At 48.8% G+C, this 17,768-nt stretch overlaps 1 protein-coding gene across 1 annotated transcript in view; it reads left to right on the top strand.

Moving 5' to 3' along the window:
- The window catches only part of WDR88 (WD repeat domain 88), a 45,389-nt gene that overhangs the window by 8,663 nt on the left and 18,958 nt on the right, over positions 1-17,768 (top strand). The window contains exons 3-7 of the mRNA XM_050768577.1: positions 4,581-4,669; positions 7,591-7,654; positions 9,009-9,147; positions 11,037-11,166; positions 17,257-17,444. Of these exons, the coding sequence (XP_050624534.1) occupies positions 4,581-4,669; positions 7,591-7,654; positions 9,009-9,147; positions 11,037-11,166; positions 17,257-17,444 (610 nt within the window). The remainder of the gene's footprint in view (positions 1-4,580; positions 4,670-7,590; positions 7,655-9,008; positions 9,148-11,036; positions 11,167-17,256; positions 17,445-17,768) is intronic.

The raw sequence follows: 17,768 nt of genomic DNA, 5'->3' as shown, positions 1-17,768 counted from the left end.
ACCAGCCTGACCAATATGGTGAAACCCCGTCTCTACTAAAAATAGCCGGGTGTGGTGGCGGGCGCCTGTAGTCTCAGCTACTCTGGAGGCTGAGACAGGAGAATTGCTTGAACCTGGGAGGCAGAGGTTGCAGTGACCCAAGATTGTACCACTGCACTCCAGCCTGGGAGACAGAGAGGGACCCCATCTCAAAAGAAAAAAAAAAAAAAAAGACAAACATGCCAACATAGTCACAGCTGTTAGCTCTGGGGTCATGGAAGGACGATTGTTTTTCTTTCTTGTGTTTTCATGTGTTTCCTGTAATAAAATCATATTACCTTTGTAATAATATGAGAAAAACTACCAAACTTGCATTTTTTTTTTTCTTTTTTTGAGACAGGGTATTGCTCTATCACCCAGGCTGGAGTGCAGTGGCAAGAACACGGCTCACTGAGCCTTTTACCTCCTTTGCTAAAGGCATCCTCCCATCTCAGCCTCCCAAGTCGCTGGGACCACAGGCACACACCACCACGCCTGGCTAATTTTTTTGTTTTAGGTAGAGACAGGGTCTCACTACATTGCCCAGGCTGGTCTCAAACTCCTTGGTTCAAGCGACCCTCCTGCCTCAGCCTCCAAAAGTGCTGGGATTACAGGTGTGGGAGCACCTTTTTTTTTTTTTTTTTTTTTTTTTTTGAGATGGAGTCTCGCTCTGTCGCCCAGGCTGGAGTACAGTGGCGCGATCTCCGCTCACTGCAAGCTCTGGCTCCCGGGTTCGCGCCATTCTCCTGCCTCAGCCTCCCGAGTAGCTGGGACTACAGGCGCCGCCACCTCGCCCGGCTAATTTTTTTGTATTTTAAGTAGAGACGGGGTTTCACCGTGTTAGCCAGGATGGTCTCGATCTCCTGACCTCGTGATCCGCCCGTCTCGGCCTCCCAAAGTGCTGGGATTACAGGCTTGAGCCACCGCGCCCGGCTTTTTTTTTTTTTTTTTTTTTTTTTTTTTTTTTTTTGACGTAGGATCTCAGTCTGTTGCCCAGGCTAAAGTGCAGCGGTGCAATTATGGCTCACTGCAGCCTCCACCTCCTGGGCTCAAGTGATCCTCCCACCTCAGCCTCCTGAGTATCTGGGACCACAGGCGTGGGCTGCCATGTCCTGCTAATATCATCATTCTTTATATAGAGGGGATCTCCCTCTGTTGCCTGGGCTGGTCTTGAGCTCCTGGCCTCAAGCCATCCTTCCTCCTTGGCCTCCCAAAACACTGGGATACAGCATGAGCTACCACAACCCAGCCCCAAACTTATTTTTAAATGACCAGAAAAAAGGCGGCAATATATTAGAGGGAGATGGGACATAGGATTAAGAATATTTTCCCCAGCTTCTCTGTACATTTATGGACTTTCCAAGTTATTCACAGTAATCTCCAATTAGGGAAAAAGGGTTTTTATTGTTTTTGTTTTTGTTTGAGACAGCGTTTTACTCTTGTGGCCCAGGCTGGAGTGCAATGGCATGGTCTCGGCTCACTGCAACCTCCGCCTCCTGAGTTCAAGCGATTCTCCTGCCTCAGCCTCCCAAGTAGCTGGGATTACAGGCACCCACCACCACGCCCGGCTAATTTTTGTATTTTTAGTAGAGATGGGGTTTCACCATGTTGGCCAGGCTTGTCTCAAACTCCTGACCTCAGGTGATCTGCCTGCCTTGGCCTCCCAAAGTGCTGGGATTACAGGCGTGAGCCACCGCACCTAGAGGAAAAGGGGCTTTTAAAAGATTTAAAGGTATTTGGATTTGAGGTGTTACTGGGGGCAGGGACTGGAAATGGGGTCAGTGGATGAGGCAGAGAGGGGAGGCCAGCGGAGATTTTGGCCAAGATACTGTGACAAGAGGAGGTGACTATGTAGGGTTATGGGTTCACCCCCTACGGAGGGACATGGAGCGCATGGTGGGAGCCACAACTGAGGGTCTCAAGGAGCCAGCAGGAGGGGACGAAGATGAGAGGAGAGAGCCAGGGGAGGAGACAGGTCCCTGGAGTGGCAGCCAATGGGACCAGCAAAGGTAGGGGCTCAGAAGAGAGGTAGGAGGGCAGAGGGAGGGAGCACAGGGATGGGGGCTGCCTGGAGAAGGTGGTGGAGGGAGGAGGGCTGGGAGTGGTCCATGGTGTGGGTGGGGAACACTTGGATGTGCTTCCTGGGACGTGGAGAAGGACGGCTTATGGGAAGGAGGGCATACGAGGTGGCAGAGGTGGCAGTGCCCGCATTGTGGATGCGGCATGGAACGGGCAGGGAACGAGAACAAGGAGGCTGCTGTGGGGACCGAGGGTCTCTCCAAGATTAGGGTGTCTAATCTTGGGGAAACAACCAAGGTGAAAACAGGCATCTTTCCCTTCATGGAGAAAAGAGCCCTTTGACCAACACAGACAGCAGCCCCGGGGGGTCCTTTCGCCAACTCAAAAGGGGAAAGAAGGGCCGGGCGTAGTGGCTCATGCCTGTATTCCCAGCACTTTGGGAGGCCCAGGCGGGTGGATCACAAGGTCAGTAGTTCGAGACCAGCATGGCCAACATGGTGAAACCCCTTCTCTACTAAAAATACAAAAAAAAAAAAAAAAAAAAAAAAAAGGTGGGGTGGTGGTGGGAGGGGGAGTCATGTGGGGGAATTGGAAGATACAAGGTGGACTGTACAGGTGGTAAGTTACCATCCCATCCGCTGGGCAATGACAAGGGGAGAGGCTCCCTTGCCCCGGGGCCTCTCAGTCACCCCAGAGGATTAAGAAGGGTTTAAGGCTCCCAGAAAGCTGAGTGCAATGGCCCACGTCTGTAATCCCAGCACTTTGGGAGGCTGAGGCGAGAGGGTTGCTTGAGGCCAAGAGTTTGAGACCAGCCTGGGCAACATAGCAAGACCCTCATCTCTACAAAATACAAAATAAAAAATTAGCCAGGCATGGTGGTGCACTTCTGTCGTCCTAGCTACTCCGGAAGTTGAGCTGGGAGGATTGCTTGAGCCCAGGAGGTGGTGCCTGCAGTGAGCCATAATTGCAACTCTGCACTGAAGCCTGGGTAACAGAGTGAGATCCAGTGTCAAAAACAAAACAAAACAACAAAACAAAACGATAAAAATGCTGATCACAGTGACTCATGCCTGTAATTGCAGCACTTTTGGATGTTGAGGCAAGAGGATCCCTTGAGCCAAGGAGTTTGAGACCAGCCTGGGCAATATAGTGAGACCTTGTTTCTACCAAAACCAAAATATTAGCCGGGTGCGGTGGCGTGTGCCTGTGGTCCTAGTGACTTGGGAGGCTGAGATGGGAGGATGGCTTTGGCCCAGGAGGCCAAGGGGTGCAGTGAGCCGTGTTCTTGCCACTGCACTCCAGCCTGGGTGATAGAGCAAACCCTGTCTCAAAAAAAAAAAAAAGTTTGGTAGTTTTTCTCATATTATTACAAAGGTAATATGATTTTATTACAGGAAACACATGAAAACACAAGAAAGAAAAAACTCATCTTTCCATTGACCCCAGAGTTAACGGCTGTGAAAATGTTGGCATAGGTATTTTTTTCCTGTCCACGCACATCCACATACATTTATGAAATTGGGACTGTACCGAAATACTGAATATGTACTCACCATAAACTTAGACGCCAAATATTGTCACATCTCCTTTATTTTCCAACTATTTATTAGACCCCCTTTCCCTCATTCATTTGAAGTCTAACCAGTATTTGCCCTTTAAATTGTCTGGGTCCACAGGGTGGGGTCCTGCTTCCAAATGCCCAGTGTGGAGGGAGTGGGCCGATCTGTGCACAGTGGCTGTTCCTGCTCTTGGCCACGTGGTGTCACTGTCGAGTCTAAAGCTGCACAGCCCCACGGACCCTGATCCATTCTGGCGCTGCCCTGAGCTGGCCCCGGCCCGCCCAGAGTGCGTGCATGGGCCTCGATCCCACACCCCAGGACGATCATTTTCTTTTCTTTTCTTTTCTTTTTTTTTTTTTTGAGACGGAGTCTCACTCTGTCGCCCAGGCCGGAATGAAGTGGCACGATCTTAGCTCACTGAAACCTCCATCTTCTGGGTTCAAGCGATTCTCCTGCCTCAGCTTCACCAGTAACTGGGACTACAGGCGTGCGCCACCACACCCAGCTAATTTTTGCATTTTTAGTAGAGATGGGGTTTCACCATGTTGGCCAGGCTGGTCTCGAACTCCTGATCTCAAGTGATCCACCCACCTCGGCCTCCCAAAGTGCTGGGATTACAGGCGTGAGCTACTGCGCCCGGCCCGGAAAACACTGCTAGATTCTGCAAAGCCTTTTTGGCCGGTAGGAAAGGCAAACACTATCCGTTTGCAGCTCTGCCCCCAGCATGGCCAGTTTCCACCTGGTGTCTGTGGAATTGCGGGGTAATTTCCCATGGATGCCAAGAATGGCAAGGGTGTCCTTCCCGCTCAGGGGACATGTTGCAAAGTCCTTTCCTCTTTCGGAGCTGAGTGAGAGTCCCAGGACCGTGGAGTTCTCAGATTTTGCTACCAGAGATAAGCTAAGGGCTAATGTTGACCTCGATTTATGACTTCAGCAAACACGGCAGTGACCACTCTCTTCTCCTCTCTCTCCCATTGATTTGAGGATGCGGTGGATGGTTCTGTGGTTCGCAATTTTGAGCACAGGCCCAAGGCTCCTGTTGTAGAGTGCAGCATCACAGCCGACAGCAGCAGGTGATCTTTGCCTCGTCTTACACTGGGAAGAGGGAGGGCGAGCAGGCAGGCCGTAGATAGGCATGCCTGTGACATTTTTGTTTTTGTTTTAAGTAATAGACATGGCGTCTTACCATGTGGCCTAAGCTGGTCTCAAACCTGTGGCCTCAAGCGATTCTCCTCCTGCATTGGCCTCCCAAAGTGTTGGCATTACAGGTATGAGCCACCACACCTGGCGTTTTTTAATTTTAATTTTTTATTTAGACAGGATTCTGCTATGTTGCCCAGGCTGGAGTGCAGTGATGCAAACATGGTTCACTGCAGCCATGGACTCCTGGGCTCAGTGATCCTCTTGCCTCAGCCCCCTGAGTAGCTGGGATTACAAGTGTGCACCACCACACCTGGCTAATTTTTGTATTTTTGTAGAGATGGGTTTTGCCATGTTGCCCAGGCTAGTCTCAAACTCCTAGGCTCAAACAATCCTGCCTTGGCGCCTCAAAGTGCTGGGATTACAGGCGTGAGCCACTGTGCTCGGCCTCTTTTGGTTTTGAGATAGGGTCTTGCTTTGTCACCCGGGCTGTAGTGTGGTGGTGTAATCACAGCTCACTGCAGCCTCCAACTCCGGAGCTCAAACAATCCTCCTGTCTTGGCCTCCCAAATACAGTGATTATAGGTATAAGCCACCACCCTTACTAGGAATTTGTTTTAAAATGGATTTACTTTAACCCTGAACAGCAGCTATAAAATAGTTAGCAGAAAACTGGTATGAAAATGTAAGTTTCATGGGAATTTATCTTTTTTTTTTTTTTTTGAGATGGAGTCCTGCTCTGTTGCCCAGGCTGGAGTATAGTGGTACGATCTTGGCTCACTGCAACCTCCAACTCCCGGGTTCGAGTGATTCTCCTGCCTCAGCTTCCTGAGTACCTGGGACTACAGGTGCACACCACCACACCTGGCTAATTTTTGTATTTTTAGTAGAGAGAGGTTTCACCATGTTGTCCAGGGTGTTCTCGAACTCTTGACCTCAGGTGATCCACCCACCTCAGCCTCCCAAAGTGCTGGGATTACAGGCATGAGTCACCATGCCCACATGGGAATTTGTCTTATACAGAGGACAAACTTTGCCACAGAAACATGCCATGTAAGAAGACAAGGATACATTTATGTTTTTTTGTACAAGAAAACATTTCAGAACAAAATAAGTAGTCTCTTAAACTATATTCCTGTGAAAAGACAGACATGTGAGCAGAGAGGAAAGTGATTGATCCTTGTGGGTGCAGAGACCCCTTTAGAAGAGGAAAACAGCTGGGAGGCCGAGGCGGTCGGATCACCTGAGGTCGGGAGTTCAAGGCTAGCCGGACCAACATGGAGAAACCCCGTCTCTACTAAAAACAAAAAATTAGCCGGGCATGGTGGGGCATGCCTGTAATCCCAGCTACTCAGCAGGCTGAGGCAGGAGAATCGCTTGAACCTGGAAGGTGGAGTTTGTGGTGAGCCGAGGTCATGCCGTTGCACTCCAGCCTGGGCGACAAGCGAAACTCCGTCTTAAAAAAAAAAAGAAGAAGAAGAGGAAAACAGAAGAAATGATACTTTGAAAGCCCTTGATATAAAGGAGCATGTGTGGGTGGCTGAAGAGTATGGGGGATGATGGTGCTGTGGTTCCTTGTGTGTTACATTATATTTCCTTCCTTCCTTCCTTCGTTCCTTCCTTCGTTCCTTCCTTCATTCCTTCCTTCGTTCCTTCGTTCCTTCCTTCCTTCCTTCCTTCCTTCCTTCCTTCCTTCCTTCCTTCCTTCCTTCCTTCCTTCCTTCTTTCCTTTTATTTTTGATGGAGCCTCTCCTGCTCACGCTGGACTGCAGTGGTGTGATCTCGGCTCACTGTAACCTCCGCCTCCTGGTTCAAGATATTTTCATGCCTCAGCCTCCCGAGTAGCTGGGATTACAGGTGCGCACCACCACGCCTGGCTAATTTTTGTATTTTTAGTAGAGATGGGGTTTCACCATGTTGGCCAGGCTGATCTTGAACTCCTGACCTCAGGTGTTCTGCCTGCCTCAGCCTCCCAAAATGTTGGGATTACAGACATGAGCCACCTTGCTTGGCTGGTTCTCTCTAGTTTCAATGAGAACAGAATGGTCCCTAGGGTGAGTGATGGAGCAGTCTTTTAAAGATGATTGTATTATTTATAATCTTGGTCCTAAATTAGAAAAATGAAAAAAGTCTTCATAGAAGTCACAGGCAGGCCAGACATGGTGGCTCATTCTTGTAATTCCAGTGCTTCGGGAGGCTGAGGTGGGAGGATCGCTTGAGGCCAGGAGAGACTAGCCTGGGCAACATAGTGAGACTCTGTCTCTTTAAAAAACAAAACAAAAAAAAGCCAGGCATGATGGTGAGTGCTCACAGTCCCAGCTACTCAGGAGGCTGAGGTAGGAGGATCACTTGAGCCCAGAAGCTCAAGGTGGCAGTGAGCTAGGATTGCCCCACTGGACTGCAGCCTAGATGACAGAGTGACATCCTGTCTCAAAAAAGGAAAGGAAAGGAGGGGAGGTGAGGATGGAAAGGACCACAGACCTAACTGTCTCTGTTGTTAAGAAGCAATGTTTGGCCAGGCACGGTGGCTCACGCCTATGATACTAGCACTTTGGGAGGCCGAGGCAGGTGGATCACTTGAGGTCAGGAGTGTGAGACCAGCCTGGCCAACATGGCAAAACCCTGTTTCTACTAAAAATACAAAAATTAGCTGGGCATGGTGGTGGGCGCCTGTAATCTCAGCTACTCAGGAGGCTGAGGCAGGAGGGTCGTTTGAACCTGGGAGGCGGAGGTTGCAGTGAGCCAGGATTGCACCACTGCACTGCACTCCAGCCTGGGCAACAGAAGGAGACCCTGTCTCAAAAAAAAAAAAAAAAAAAAAAAAAAGAAACAATGTTCATCATCTTATTTCCAGAGTCATTGCCGCATCCTATGATAAGACTGTGAGGGCCTGGGACCTGGAGACAGGCAAGCTGCTGGTACGTATGCCTGCCCAGTGGGCGCGTTGCAGCTTGACCAAGTCTCAGTCAGCTTTGGGTTGGACCCCCGGTAGGGGGAGGTGATAGAACTCCATTCTTCTAGGAAGGAAGCGTGTTCCTGGGGATGGAAGGTACAGATGTGAACTGCACCCCACAACAGCCATTGCTTGCAAAAAGTCTGGAGGGTGAGAGGCTGGGCAATGGGGGAGGAAGACTCCTGGAGGAGGCAGATGGAACCAAGGCTTTTGCTTGAAAGATGGGACGCGTTTGGATACACAGAAAGAAGCCAGAATGGGGGGTGGGGGGTGGGGGCTGGTATTCCAGGCTCCCCGGTAAGATGTTTGGATTTGATTAGGGAGGAAGTGGGGCTGAGGCCATGGGACAAAGGCCATGTGCCCCCAAGAACCAGGGTTCTGACCCTTACCAGTCTGTTCTCTTTATATCTTGGAGGGGGCCGCTCTCCATCCATCCCACAGGCCCAAGACTCTCACTTGGCCCTGCACCTGCCCCAGGCAGCCTCAGCCCTGCTCAGGGGCCTCCTCGGGGTCTCCTGCCTCACCCCTGCGGTCCCTCCCGCTCAGCTCCTGCAGGCCTTTCCTCTCCCTTCCTCCTTCCTTTCCTTAAAAAAACAACCTTTTGGCCGGGCGCGGTGGCTCAAGCCTGTAATCCCAGCACTTTGGGAGGCCGAGACGGGCGGATCACGAGGTCAGGAGATCGAGACCATCCTGGCTAACATGGTGAAACCCCGTCTCTACTAAAAAATACAAAAAAAAAAAAAAAAAAACCAAAAAACTAGCTGGATGAGGTGGCGGGCGCCCGTAGTCCCAGCTACTCGGGAGGCTGAGGCAGGAGAATGGTGTAAACCCGGGAGGCGGAGCTTGCAGTGAGCTGAGATCCGGCCACTGCACTCCAGCCTGGGACACAGAGTGAGACTCTGTCTCAAAAAAAAAAAACAAAAAACCTTTCTTGTTAGTGCAAAGGTCAGTTTATATTCATTGTAAACATTTTTAGAAAGACAAGATAAGCCAAGTTTTTATTTTATGATGATGATGACGATTTTTAGAGACAGGATCTTGCAAACTCTGTCACCCAGGCTGGAGTGCAGTGGTGTCATCGTAGCTCACTGCAGCTTCAAACTCAGATGATCCTCCCGCCACAGCCTCCCAAGTAGCTGGGACTACAGGCGAGCACAACCATACCTGGCTAATGATTTACTTTTGTAGAGATGGAGATCTTGCATGTTGCCCAGGCTGGTCTCAGGCTCCTGGTCTCAAGCGATCTTCCAGCACTGGGTTTACAGGTGCGACGCACCACACCTGGCTTAAAACAACCTTTGACTGTTGGCTCATTTCAGTGGAAGGTCAGGTATGATACCTTCATCGTCTCCTGTAAGTTTTCTCCTGATGGTAAATACGTGGTCTCAGGCTTCGACGTGGATCATGGAATCTGCATAATGGACGCTGAGAACATCACCACCGTTTCTGTCATCAAAGGTGAGGGTGCAGGCTCCCTGACTCTTCAGTCTGCCATAGGAATAGCCACTTGTCACTGACTGACAGTGACCTTCCATTGCTTTATTTGGTGAAACTGTAATGGTATGAAGCACATCATTAAAGCTGGGACACTAGGCTAGGTGCGGTGGCTGGGATTACACCTGTAATCCCAGCACTTTGAGAGGTTGCTTGAGCCTAGGAGTTTGAGACCAGCCTGGGCAACAGGATGAAACCCTGTCCCTACCAAAAACAGTACAAAAATTAGCCAGGTGTGATGGCGTGCACCTGTAGTCCCAGCTGCTTGGGAGGCTGAAGTGGGAGGATCACTTGAGCCCAGAGGTGGACGATGTAATGAGCTGAGATTGAGCCACTGGACTCTAGCCTGGGAGACAGAGTGAGACTCCATCTCAAACCAAAAACCAAAAAACAACCCAAAAAACACCCCAAAACTGATCCTCTTCAGTTAATGCTTTTCCATTCATTCAGTCTTGTGCTTTTAACAAATGACACAATGTTTGACTCCAACCTCATGTGGTCATTGAAGCCTAATCTTTTATTGAATGGAGGCTCAGCTTTCTTGACATTTTTACCTGGTGTTTTTTTTTTTCTTTTTTTTTTTGTAGAGACGGGGCCTCGCTACGTGGCCCAGGCTGATGTCAAACTCCTGGCCTCGAGTGGGCATGAGCCACTGCACCCTATATTTTTAAAATATAGGAATAGTAATTGTCATATGACAATTACTGCTATAGGGGCTGCTGGGTGAAGGATATGGCTGATCTCTCTGTTTTTCCTTACACCTCCATGTGAGTTCACAATTATCTTAAAATTAAAGTTAAAAAAATGTGTACTCATTGTAAAGACATTCATTATGGGCTGGGCGCGGTGGCTCACGCCTGTAATCCCAGCACTTTGGGAGGCCAAGGCGGGTGGATCACCTGAGCTCAAAAGTTCAATACCAGCCTGACCAACATGGTGAAACCCCATCTCTACTAAAAATACAAAAATTAGCTGGACGTGGTGGTGGGCGCCTGTAATCCCAGTTACTCAGGAGGCTGAGGTTGAATTGTTGGAACCCAGGAGGCGGAGGTTGCAGTGAACTGAGATTGCACCACTGCGCTCCAGCCCAGGTGACAGAGCAAAACTCTGTCTCAAAAATAAAAAAGAAATCATTCATTATATAAAGAAAAAAGCAAAAGGCTGCTGTGTCTGTCCTGTCTCCTCCCCAGAGGCAACTGTTATGAACCATACGCTGCTGGGTGGCCTTGCTGAACCCTGTGTGTGTCCCTGTGCGTACACATTTGCACACACAACACTGCTTCTCGTATGTGCTTTGTGTTTCTTTTTAACGACATGGCATTATGCCACGTACACTGCCCCACAGCCTCCCTAGTAGCCTCTAATAGCCCACCTGACACTATGCCCCCACCACGCTTCAGACTCCTGCTTTGCCCCACACTGCTCTGTGATCCAGCCCAGGCCTTTGCAAGCACCGTTCCTTCTTTCTAGAGTGCTCTTCCATTTCTGCTTCCCTCGCCGCCTTTTCGGGCCCTTCCTGGACCCCTCAGGGTGGCCAGGCTTCTGTTGTCTGGGCCTTGGTGGTCCGTGCACTCATCTCATGACCCGTGGCATGTGGCAGGTCATTGCCTGCTCTGGGGTGTCCCCTCCATCAGACTGGGAGCTCTGCAGGGGCAGGGAACGGGCCACGTGTGCTCCCGGTTCAAAGCCTGGGACATAGTAGTCACTCAGGAATATTTGTGCAGGTGTGTAGCTCCTGATGAAAACTGGAATTGTGTTTTGTCATCTTGTTGCTGGCTGGAGAAGTGGTGGGAGTCCTCCAGCCCAGCATGTGGAAGGCGTGCTCTCGAGTCCCTTTCTTCTGTGTTCCGCAGATCATCACACAAGGACCATCACGTCATGCTGCTTTGACCCCGACAGCCAGAGGGTGGCTTCTGTCTCATTGGACAGGTGCATCAAGATCTGGGACGTTACATCCCAGGCCACGCTGCTCACCATCACCAAGTGAGTTGGACCCCAGGAGATCAGAACGGAGTTTGGGTGGGGCATCCCCATTCATGCCCTCTTGGATTCCACACAAGCCAGCATCCATGTGGACACATCTGTAGCTTGGTCATGGGTGCTCCGAGGAGGTTGGGGACAGGCAGGTGGGAGGGAGCCATCAGCTGCAGCCTGTGGGCTTGGCTGGGCCTCAGATGCATTTGTTTCAATGTGAGCCACTAGTGGAAACCATTGTGCAGAGAAGCCCACAAAATGTGAAGTTCCAGCATCTCCTGTAAAATGGGAAGGTCTGGCTGGGTGTGTGGCTCATGGCTGTAATCCCAGAGCTTTGGGAGGCCAAAGTGGGAGGATCACTTCAGGCCAGGAGTTCAACACCAGCCTGGGCAATGTCATGAGACCTCATCTCTGCAAAAAATTTAAAAATTAGCTGGGTGTGGTGTCACACACCTGTAGTCCCAGCTACTCATGAGGCTGAGGCTGGAGGATTGCTTGAGCCCAGGAGTTTGAGGCTGCTGTGAGCTATGATTGCACCAGTTCACCCCAGCCTGGACAATGAAGTAAGACCCTGTCTAAAAAAAATAAATAGGCCAGGCATGGTGGCTCACGCCTGTAATCCCAGCACTTTGGGAGGCCTAGGTGGGAGGATCACGAGATCAGGAGATCGAGACCCTCCTGGCTAACACGGTGAAACCCCATCTCTACTAAAAATATAAAAAATTAGCCGGGTGAGGTAGTGGGCGCCTGTAGTCCCAGCTACTCGGGAGGCTCAGGCAGGAGAATGGCGTGAACCCGGAAATCAGAGGTTGCAGTGAGCTGAAATAGCACCACTGCACTCTAGCCTGGGTAACAGAGCAAGACTCCTTCTCAAAAAATAAAATAAATAAATAAATAAATAAAATGAATTAAGTCATTTTGGAGATACTACATTATCATTTAAAAAAATTTTGGGCCGGGTGCGGTGGCTGAGGCAAGAGAATCGCTTGAACCTAGGAGGAGGAGGTTGCAGTGAGCCGAGATTGTGCCACTGCACTCCAGCCTAGGTGACAGAGTGAGACTCTTGTCTCAAAAAAAAAAAAAAAAAAAAAAAAATATATATATATATATATATATATATATATATATATATATATATATATACACAACATAAAACATGACATTTTAACCATTTGTAAGTGTGCAATTCTCTGGCATTCATTACATTCACAGTGTTGTGCAACCATCACCACTATTTATTTCCAAAATGATTTCATCATCTCAGACAGAAGCTCTTACCCGTTAAGCAATAACTCCCCATTGCCCATGCCCCCAGCCCTGGGTAATGTTTATTCTACTTTCTGTCTATGAATTTGCCTATTCTGGGTATTTCATATAAGTAGAATCATACATTATTTGTCCTCTTGCGATGGGGTTACTTCACTTAAACTAATGTCCTCAAGGTTCATCTGTGTTGTAGCCTGCATCGGAACATCAGAACTTCATTCCTGTTTTTTTTTTTTTTTTCCTTTGAGACTTAGTCTCTCTGTGTCGCCCAGGCTGGAGTGCAGTGGTGCCATCTCGGCTTACTGCAACCTCCACCTCCCGGGTTCAAGTGATTTTCCTGCTTCAGCCTCCTGAGTAGCTGGGATTACAGGCGCCCACCACCACGCCTGGCTAATTTCTGTATTTTTAGTAAAGACGGGGTTTCACCGTGTTGACCAGGCTGGTCTCAAACTCCTGGCCTCGGCCTCCCACAGTGCTGGGATTAAGAACTTCATTCCTTTTGATGACTGAATAGTACTTCATTATAGGTGTACACACCATATTTTGTTTATCTGTTCATCTGTTGATGAACTCTTAGGCTGTTTCTGCCTTTTAGTTATTGGGAATAATGCTGCTGTGAACACATGTACATGTAACTTTGAGTTCCTGCTTTCAATTCTTTTCATTTTATTTCATTTCTTTTGAGACAGGGTCTTGCCCTGTTGCCCAGGCTGGAGTGCAGTGGTGTGATCATAGCTTACTGGAGCCTTGGATTCACAGGCTCAAGTGATCCTCTTGCCTCAACTTCCTGAGTAGCTGAGACTACGGGTGCACACCACCGTACCTGGCTAATTTTTAAGTTTTGTGGTTTTTTTTGTAGAGACAGGGTCTCATGATGTCTCCCAAGCTAGTCCTGAACTTTTCAACTCAAGTGATTCTCTCACTTTGGCCTTCCAAAGTTCTGGGATGACAGGTGTGAGCCACTGCACCTGGCCTGTTTTTAATTCTTTACTCTGTATACCCAGGAGTGGAATTGTTGGATCATATGGTAATACTGTGCTTAGCTTTTTCAGGAATGGGGACCTTGCTTATTAATTTTGCACTGAGAACTGAAAATGATATAGCCTGACTGAGATTATGAATTTTGTAAATCCTCTAGCAAGACCAGTTATAACATTTGCAGTGGTGCAATCTTGGCTCACTGCAACCTCTGCCTCCCGGGTTCAAGCAGTTCTCCTGCCTCAGCCTCCTGAGTAGCTGGGACTACAGGCGCCCGCCCCCATGCCCAGCTAATTTTTGTATTTTTAGTAGAGACAGGGTTTCACCGTATTGGCCAGGCTGGTCTTAAACTCCTGACCTTGTGATCCGCCCGCCTCGGCCTCCCAAAGTGCTGGGATGACAGGTGTGAGCCACTGTGCCTGGCCACACTGTGGTTTTCATTTACACTCTCATTCATATTGTTTTTCTCCTATAGGTAAAAAGTCATTTCTCTCTTGCTGCTCTCAAGGTATTTTTGTTGTCGTTAGTTTTCAGACGTGTAATTATGTGTCTGGGTGTAGATTTCTTTGGATTTATCTTGTTGGGTTTTACTCAGATTCTTGAATCTGTAAGTTTATATATTTTGCCAAATTTGGTAAAATTTCAGCCATTTAAAAAAATCACTTATGAAGTTGACTCCGTCTTGTCCAGAATTGTACGTGCAGCATAGCCATTTTCACCAAACTTCTGTACAGGTGAAATGGCCTTCTGTGAGAAGTGGGATTTATGTGAGATGAGAGTCCGTAGAGATACCTCTGGTTTATTTATTTATTTTATTTTATTTTATTTTATTTTATTTTATTTTATTTTTGAGATGAAGTCTCACTCTTGTCTCCCAGACTGGAGTGCAATGGCACGATCTCGGCTCACTGCAGCCTCCATCTCTTGATAGACCACGGGTTCAAGCGATTCTCTTGCCTCAGCCACCCGAGTAGCTGAGATTACAGGCGCCCACCACCAGGCCCAGCTTATTATTATTATTATTATTATTTATTTATTTATTTTTTTGAGACAGAGTCTTGCTCTGTCACCCAGGCTGGAGTGCAGTGGCCGGATCTCGGCTCACTGCAAGCTCCTCCTCTCGGGTTCACGCCATTCTCCTGCCTCAGCCTCCCGAGTAGCTGGGACTACAGGCGCCCGCCACTTCGCCCGGCTAGTTTTTTTTGTATTTTTTAGTAGAGACGGGGTTTCACCATGTTAGCCAGGATGGTCTCGATCTCCTGACCTCGTGATCCGCCCGTCTCGGCCTCCCAAAGTGCTGGGATTACAGGCTTGAGCCACCGCGCCCGGCTATTTTTGTATTTTTAGTAGAGATGGGGTGTCACCATGTTGGCCATGCTGGTCTCGAACTCCTGACCTCAGGTGATCTGCCTGCCTCGGCCTCCCAAAGTGCTGAGATTACAGGTGTGAACCACCACGCCCGGCCTATTTATTTAAAAATTGCTATATCTTTTTTTTTTACTTTAAGCTCTGGGATACATGTGCAGAATGTGCAGGTTTGTGCCATGGTGGTTTGCTGCACCTGTCAACCCGTCATCTAGGTTTTAAGCCCCACATGTGTTAGGTATTTGTCCTAATGCTCTCCCTCCCTTTGCCCCCGACCTCCTGGCAGGCCTCAGTGTGTGATGTTCCCCTCCCTGTGTCCACGTGTTCTCACTGTTCAACTCCCACTTATGAATGAGAATATGTGGTGTTTGGTCTTCTGTTCCTGTGTTAGTCTGCTGAGAATGATGTCCCTGCAAAATACATGATCTCGTTCCTTTTTATGGCTGCATAGTCTTCCATGGTGTGTATATACCACATTTTCTTTATCCAGTCTATCACTGATGGGCATTTGGGTTGATACCAAGTCTTTGCTATTGTGAATAATGCTGCAATAAACACATGTGTGCATGTGTCTTTATAGTAGAATGATTTATAATCCCTTTGGGTATACCTCTGGTTTAAACCTCAGTGACAGTGTCTGGCTTCTGGCAGAGCTTGCAGTCAACCTCCATGATATGCCAGCATGGTTCTTACCTCACCAGGCACTGGGAATTGGTGAGGTTTATCCTGGATGCCCCTGCGAAGTTGACATTTCTTCTCCTTTGGCCTTGCTTAGTTTGTGCATTTCAAAGAACCAAAATGGGTTCCAAAACTCTGACGTGAGCTGTAGAAAATCATTTCGCTCAACCTTTTCTTCCACTCAAATGATTGATTTTATGATCCGGGTTACTCAGAACTCAGAGAAAACTCTGCTTACAAGAGGAGGTGTGAATCACAGGAGAAAGACATTGAGGGTTACAAACAAAAAGTGGCAAAATACAGATAGGCTTTTTATTATTATTATTTTTCTGAAAAGGAAGATGCTTAAAAATGGGAATGAATAATCCCATGTTTTTTTTGTTTTTTTGTTTTTTCTGAGATAGAGTCTTGCTCTGTTGCCTAGGCTGGAGTGCAATGGCACAATCTTGGCTCACTGCAACCTCCACCTCCTGGGTTCAAGTGATTCTCCTGCCTCAGCCTCCAGAGTAGCTGGGACTACCGGAACATGCTACCATGCCCAGCTAATTTTCATATTTTTTGTAGAGATGAGGTCTTGCTATGTAGCCCAGGTTGGTGTCAAAATCCTGGGCTCAAGCAATCCTTCCACCTAGGCCTCCCAAAGTGATGGGATTACAGGCATGAGCCACTGCACCCAGCCGAATAACCCAAAATTGTATTAATTAAATATACAACACTGAAATATACTTGAATAGCACTGAAGACAAATGAGGATACGAGCAAGAAAAAGGGAGAGTGAATAGTTGGGGTGGAGAAGCAGAGGAGTAAGGAAGAGAGGGGTGGAACAGGGGGAGACCGCGCCTGACACTGTGGGGGGAAAGATGGGGAGCAGGAGAGAGCCTCTGTGTAAGCACGATCCAGCACCAAGTCCCAAAAGCTGCCTGACAATCAACCGCTCCTGACACCAGCTGCTTTTCCCTCCAGTGCCAAGGGAATACTGCAGAATCTTCTCAAATGAGGGCAAGGCCGGGCGCGGTGGCTCACGCCTGTAATCCCTGCACTTTGGGAGGCCGAGGCGGGCGGATCACGAGGTCAGGAGATCGAGACCATCCTGGCTAACACGGTGAAACCCTGTCTCTACTAAAATACAAAAAATTAGCCGGAAGTGGTGGCGGGCGCCTGTAGTCCCAGCTACTCGGGAGGCTGAGGCAGGAGAATGGCGTGAACCTGGGAGGCGGAGCTTGCAGTGAGCTGAGATCAGGCCACTGCGCTCCAGCCTGGGCGACAGAGTGAAGACTCCGCCTCAAAAAAAAAAAAAAAGAGGTCAATTTGTGCCCCAGTGGACATTTGACAATGTCTGGACACGTCTTTTGTGGTCACAACTGGGTGTGGGGATTCCTGGCATCTAGTGAGGACAGGGATGCTGCTCCACCTCCTACAGAACATAGGACGGCCCCCACAACTCAGTGACCCAGCACAAAATGTCCACCTTGGTGTGGCTGGCCAGGTGCCGTGGCTCACGCCTGTAATCACAGTACAACTTTGGGAGGCCAAGGCAGGTGGATCACTGGAGCCCAGGAGTTTTGAGAGCAGCCTGGGTAACATAGCGAAACACTGTCTCTATTATTTTATTTTTCTAAAAATTGGTGTGGTTGAGAAACGCTGGAACAGTGTGACAGGCTGAGCAATTCACATCTGGACCACGGTAGGCAGTGATCAAAGGCAAGATGAACATGAGCTCACAGGAGATGCTGACTGACCCCCACTTAGGTATGTCTTCAGGTCCTCCAGGAGCAAAGCACTAATGTGTGCACCTCACCATCTGTGTTTCAGGGCACATTCCAATGCAATCTCAAACTGCTGTTTTACCTTCAGTGGCCATTTCCTGTGTACAAGCTCCTGGGATAAAAACTTAAAAATATGGAACGTCCACACAGGGGAGTTTCGAAACCGTGGAGCCTGTGTGACCCTGATGCAGGGCCACGAAGGTTCTGTCAGTTCCTGTCACTTTGCCAGAGACAGTGAGTAATTAACACACAGAAGGCCTCCATTCCTGTGGGAGTGCTGGGCAGAGTTCTCCATGTTCCGTTCAAATGGAGAAGCGATTTCCAATGATGCTGACGGGGAGGGCGGATTCTTCCCCACGAGAACAAAAAAGCCAAGAGGGAAGACCACAGGCACCAGTTTACAGTGGTAGAAACTCAGCTCAATGTGGCTTATGCAACCAAAGAAATTGATTAATCCTGTAATGGAAAACTCCAAGAGCAGGTCTGACTTCAGGCATCGATGGGACAAGAGAGTCAATGCTGCTGGGAACCCAACTCTTCCACTCTGTCTGTCAACCT

This window comes from Macaca thibetana, chromosome 19 (genome assembly GCF_024542745.1).
Source record: "Macaca thibetana thibetana isolate TM-01 chromosome 19, ASM2454274v1, whole genome shotgun sequence".
Taxonomy (NCBI): Eukaryota; Metazoa; Chordata; class Mammalia; order Primates; family Cercopithecidae; genus Macaca; species Macaca thibetana.
The sequence above is the reverse complement of the archived record's forward strand: the minus strand, read 5'-3'. Positions and strand labels throughout refer to the sequence as shown.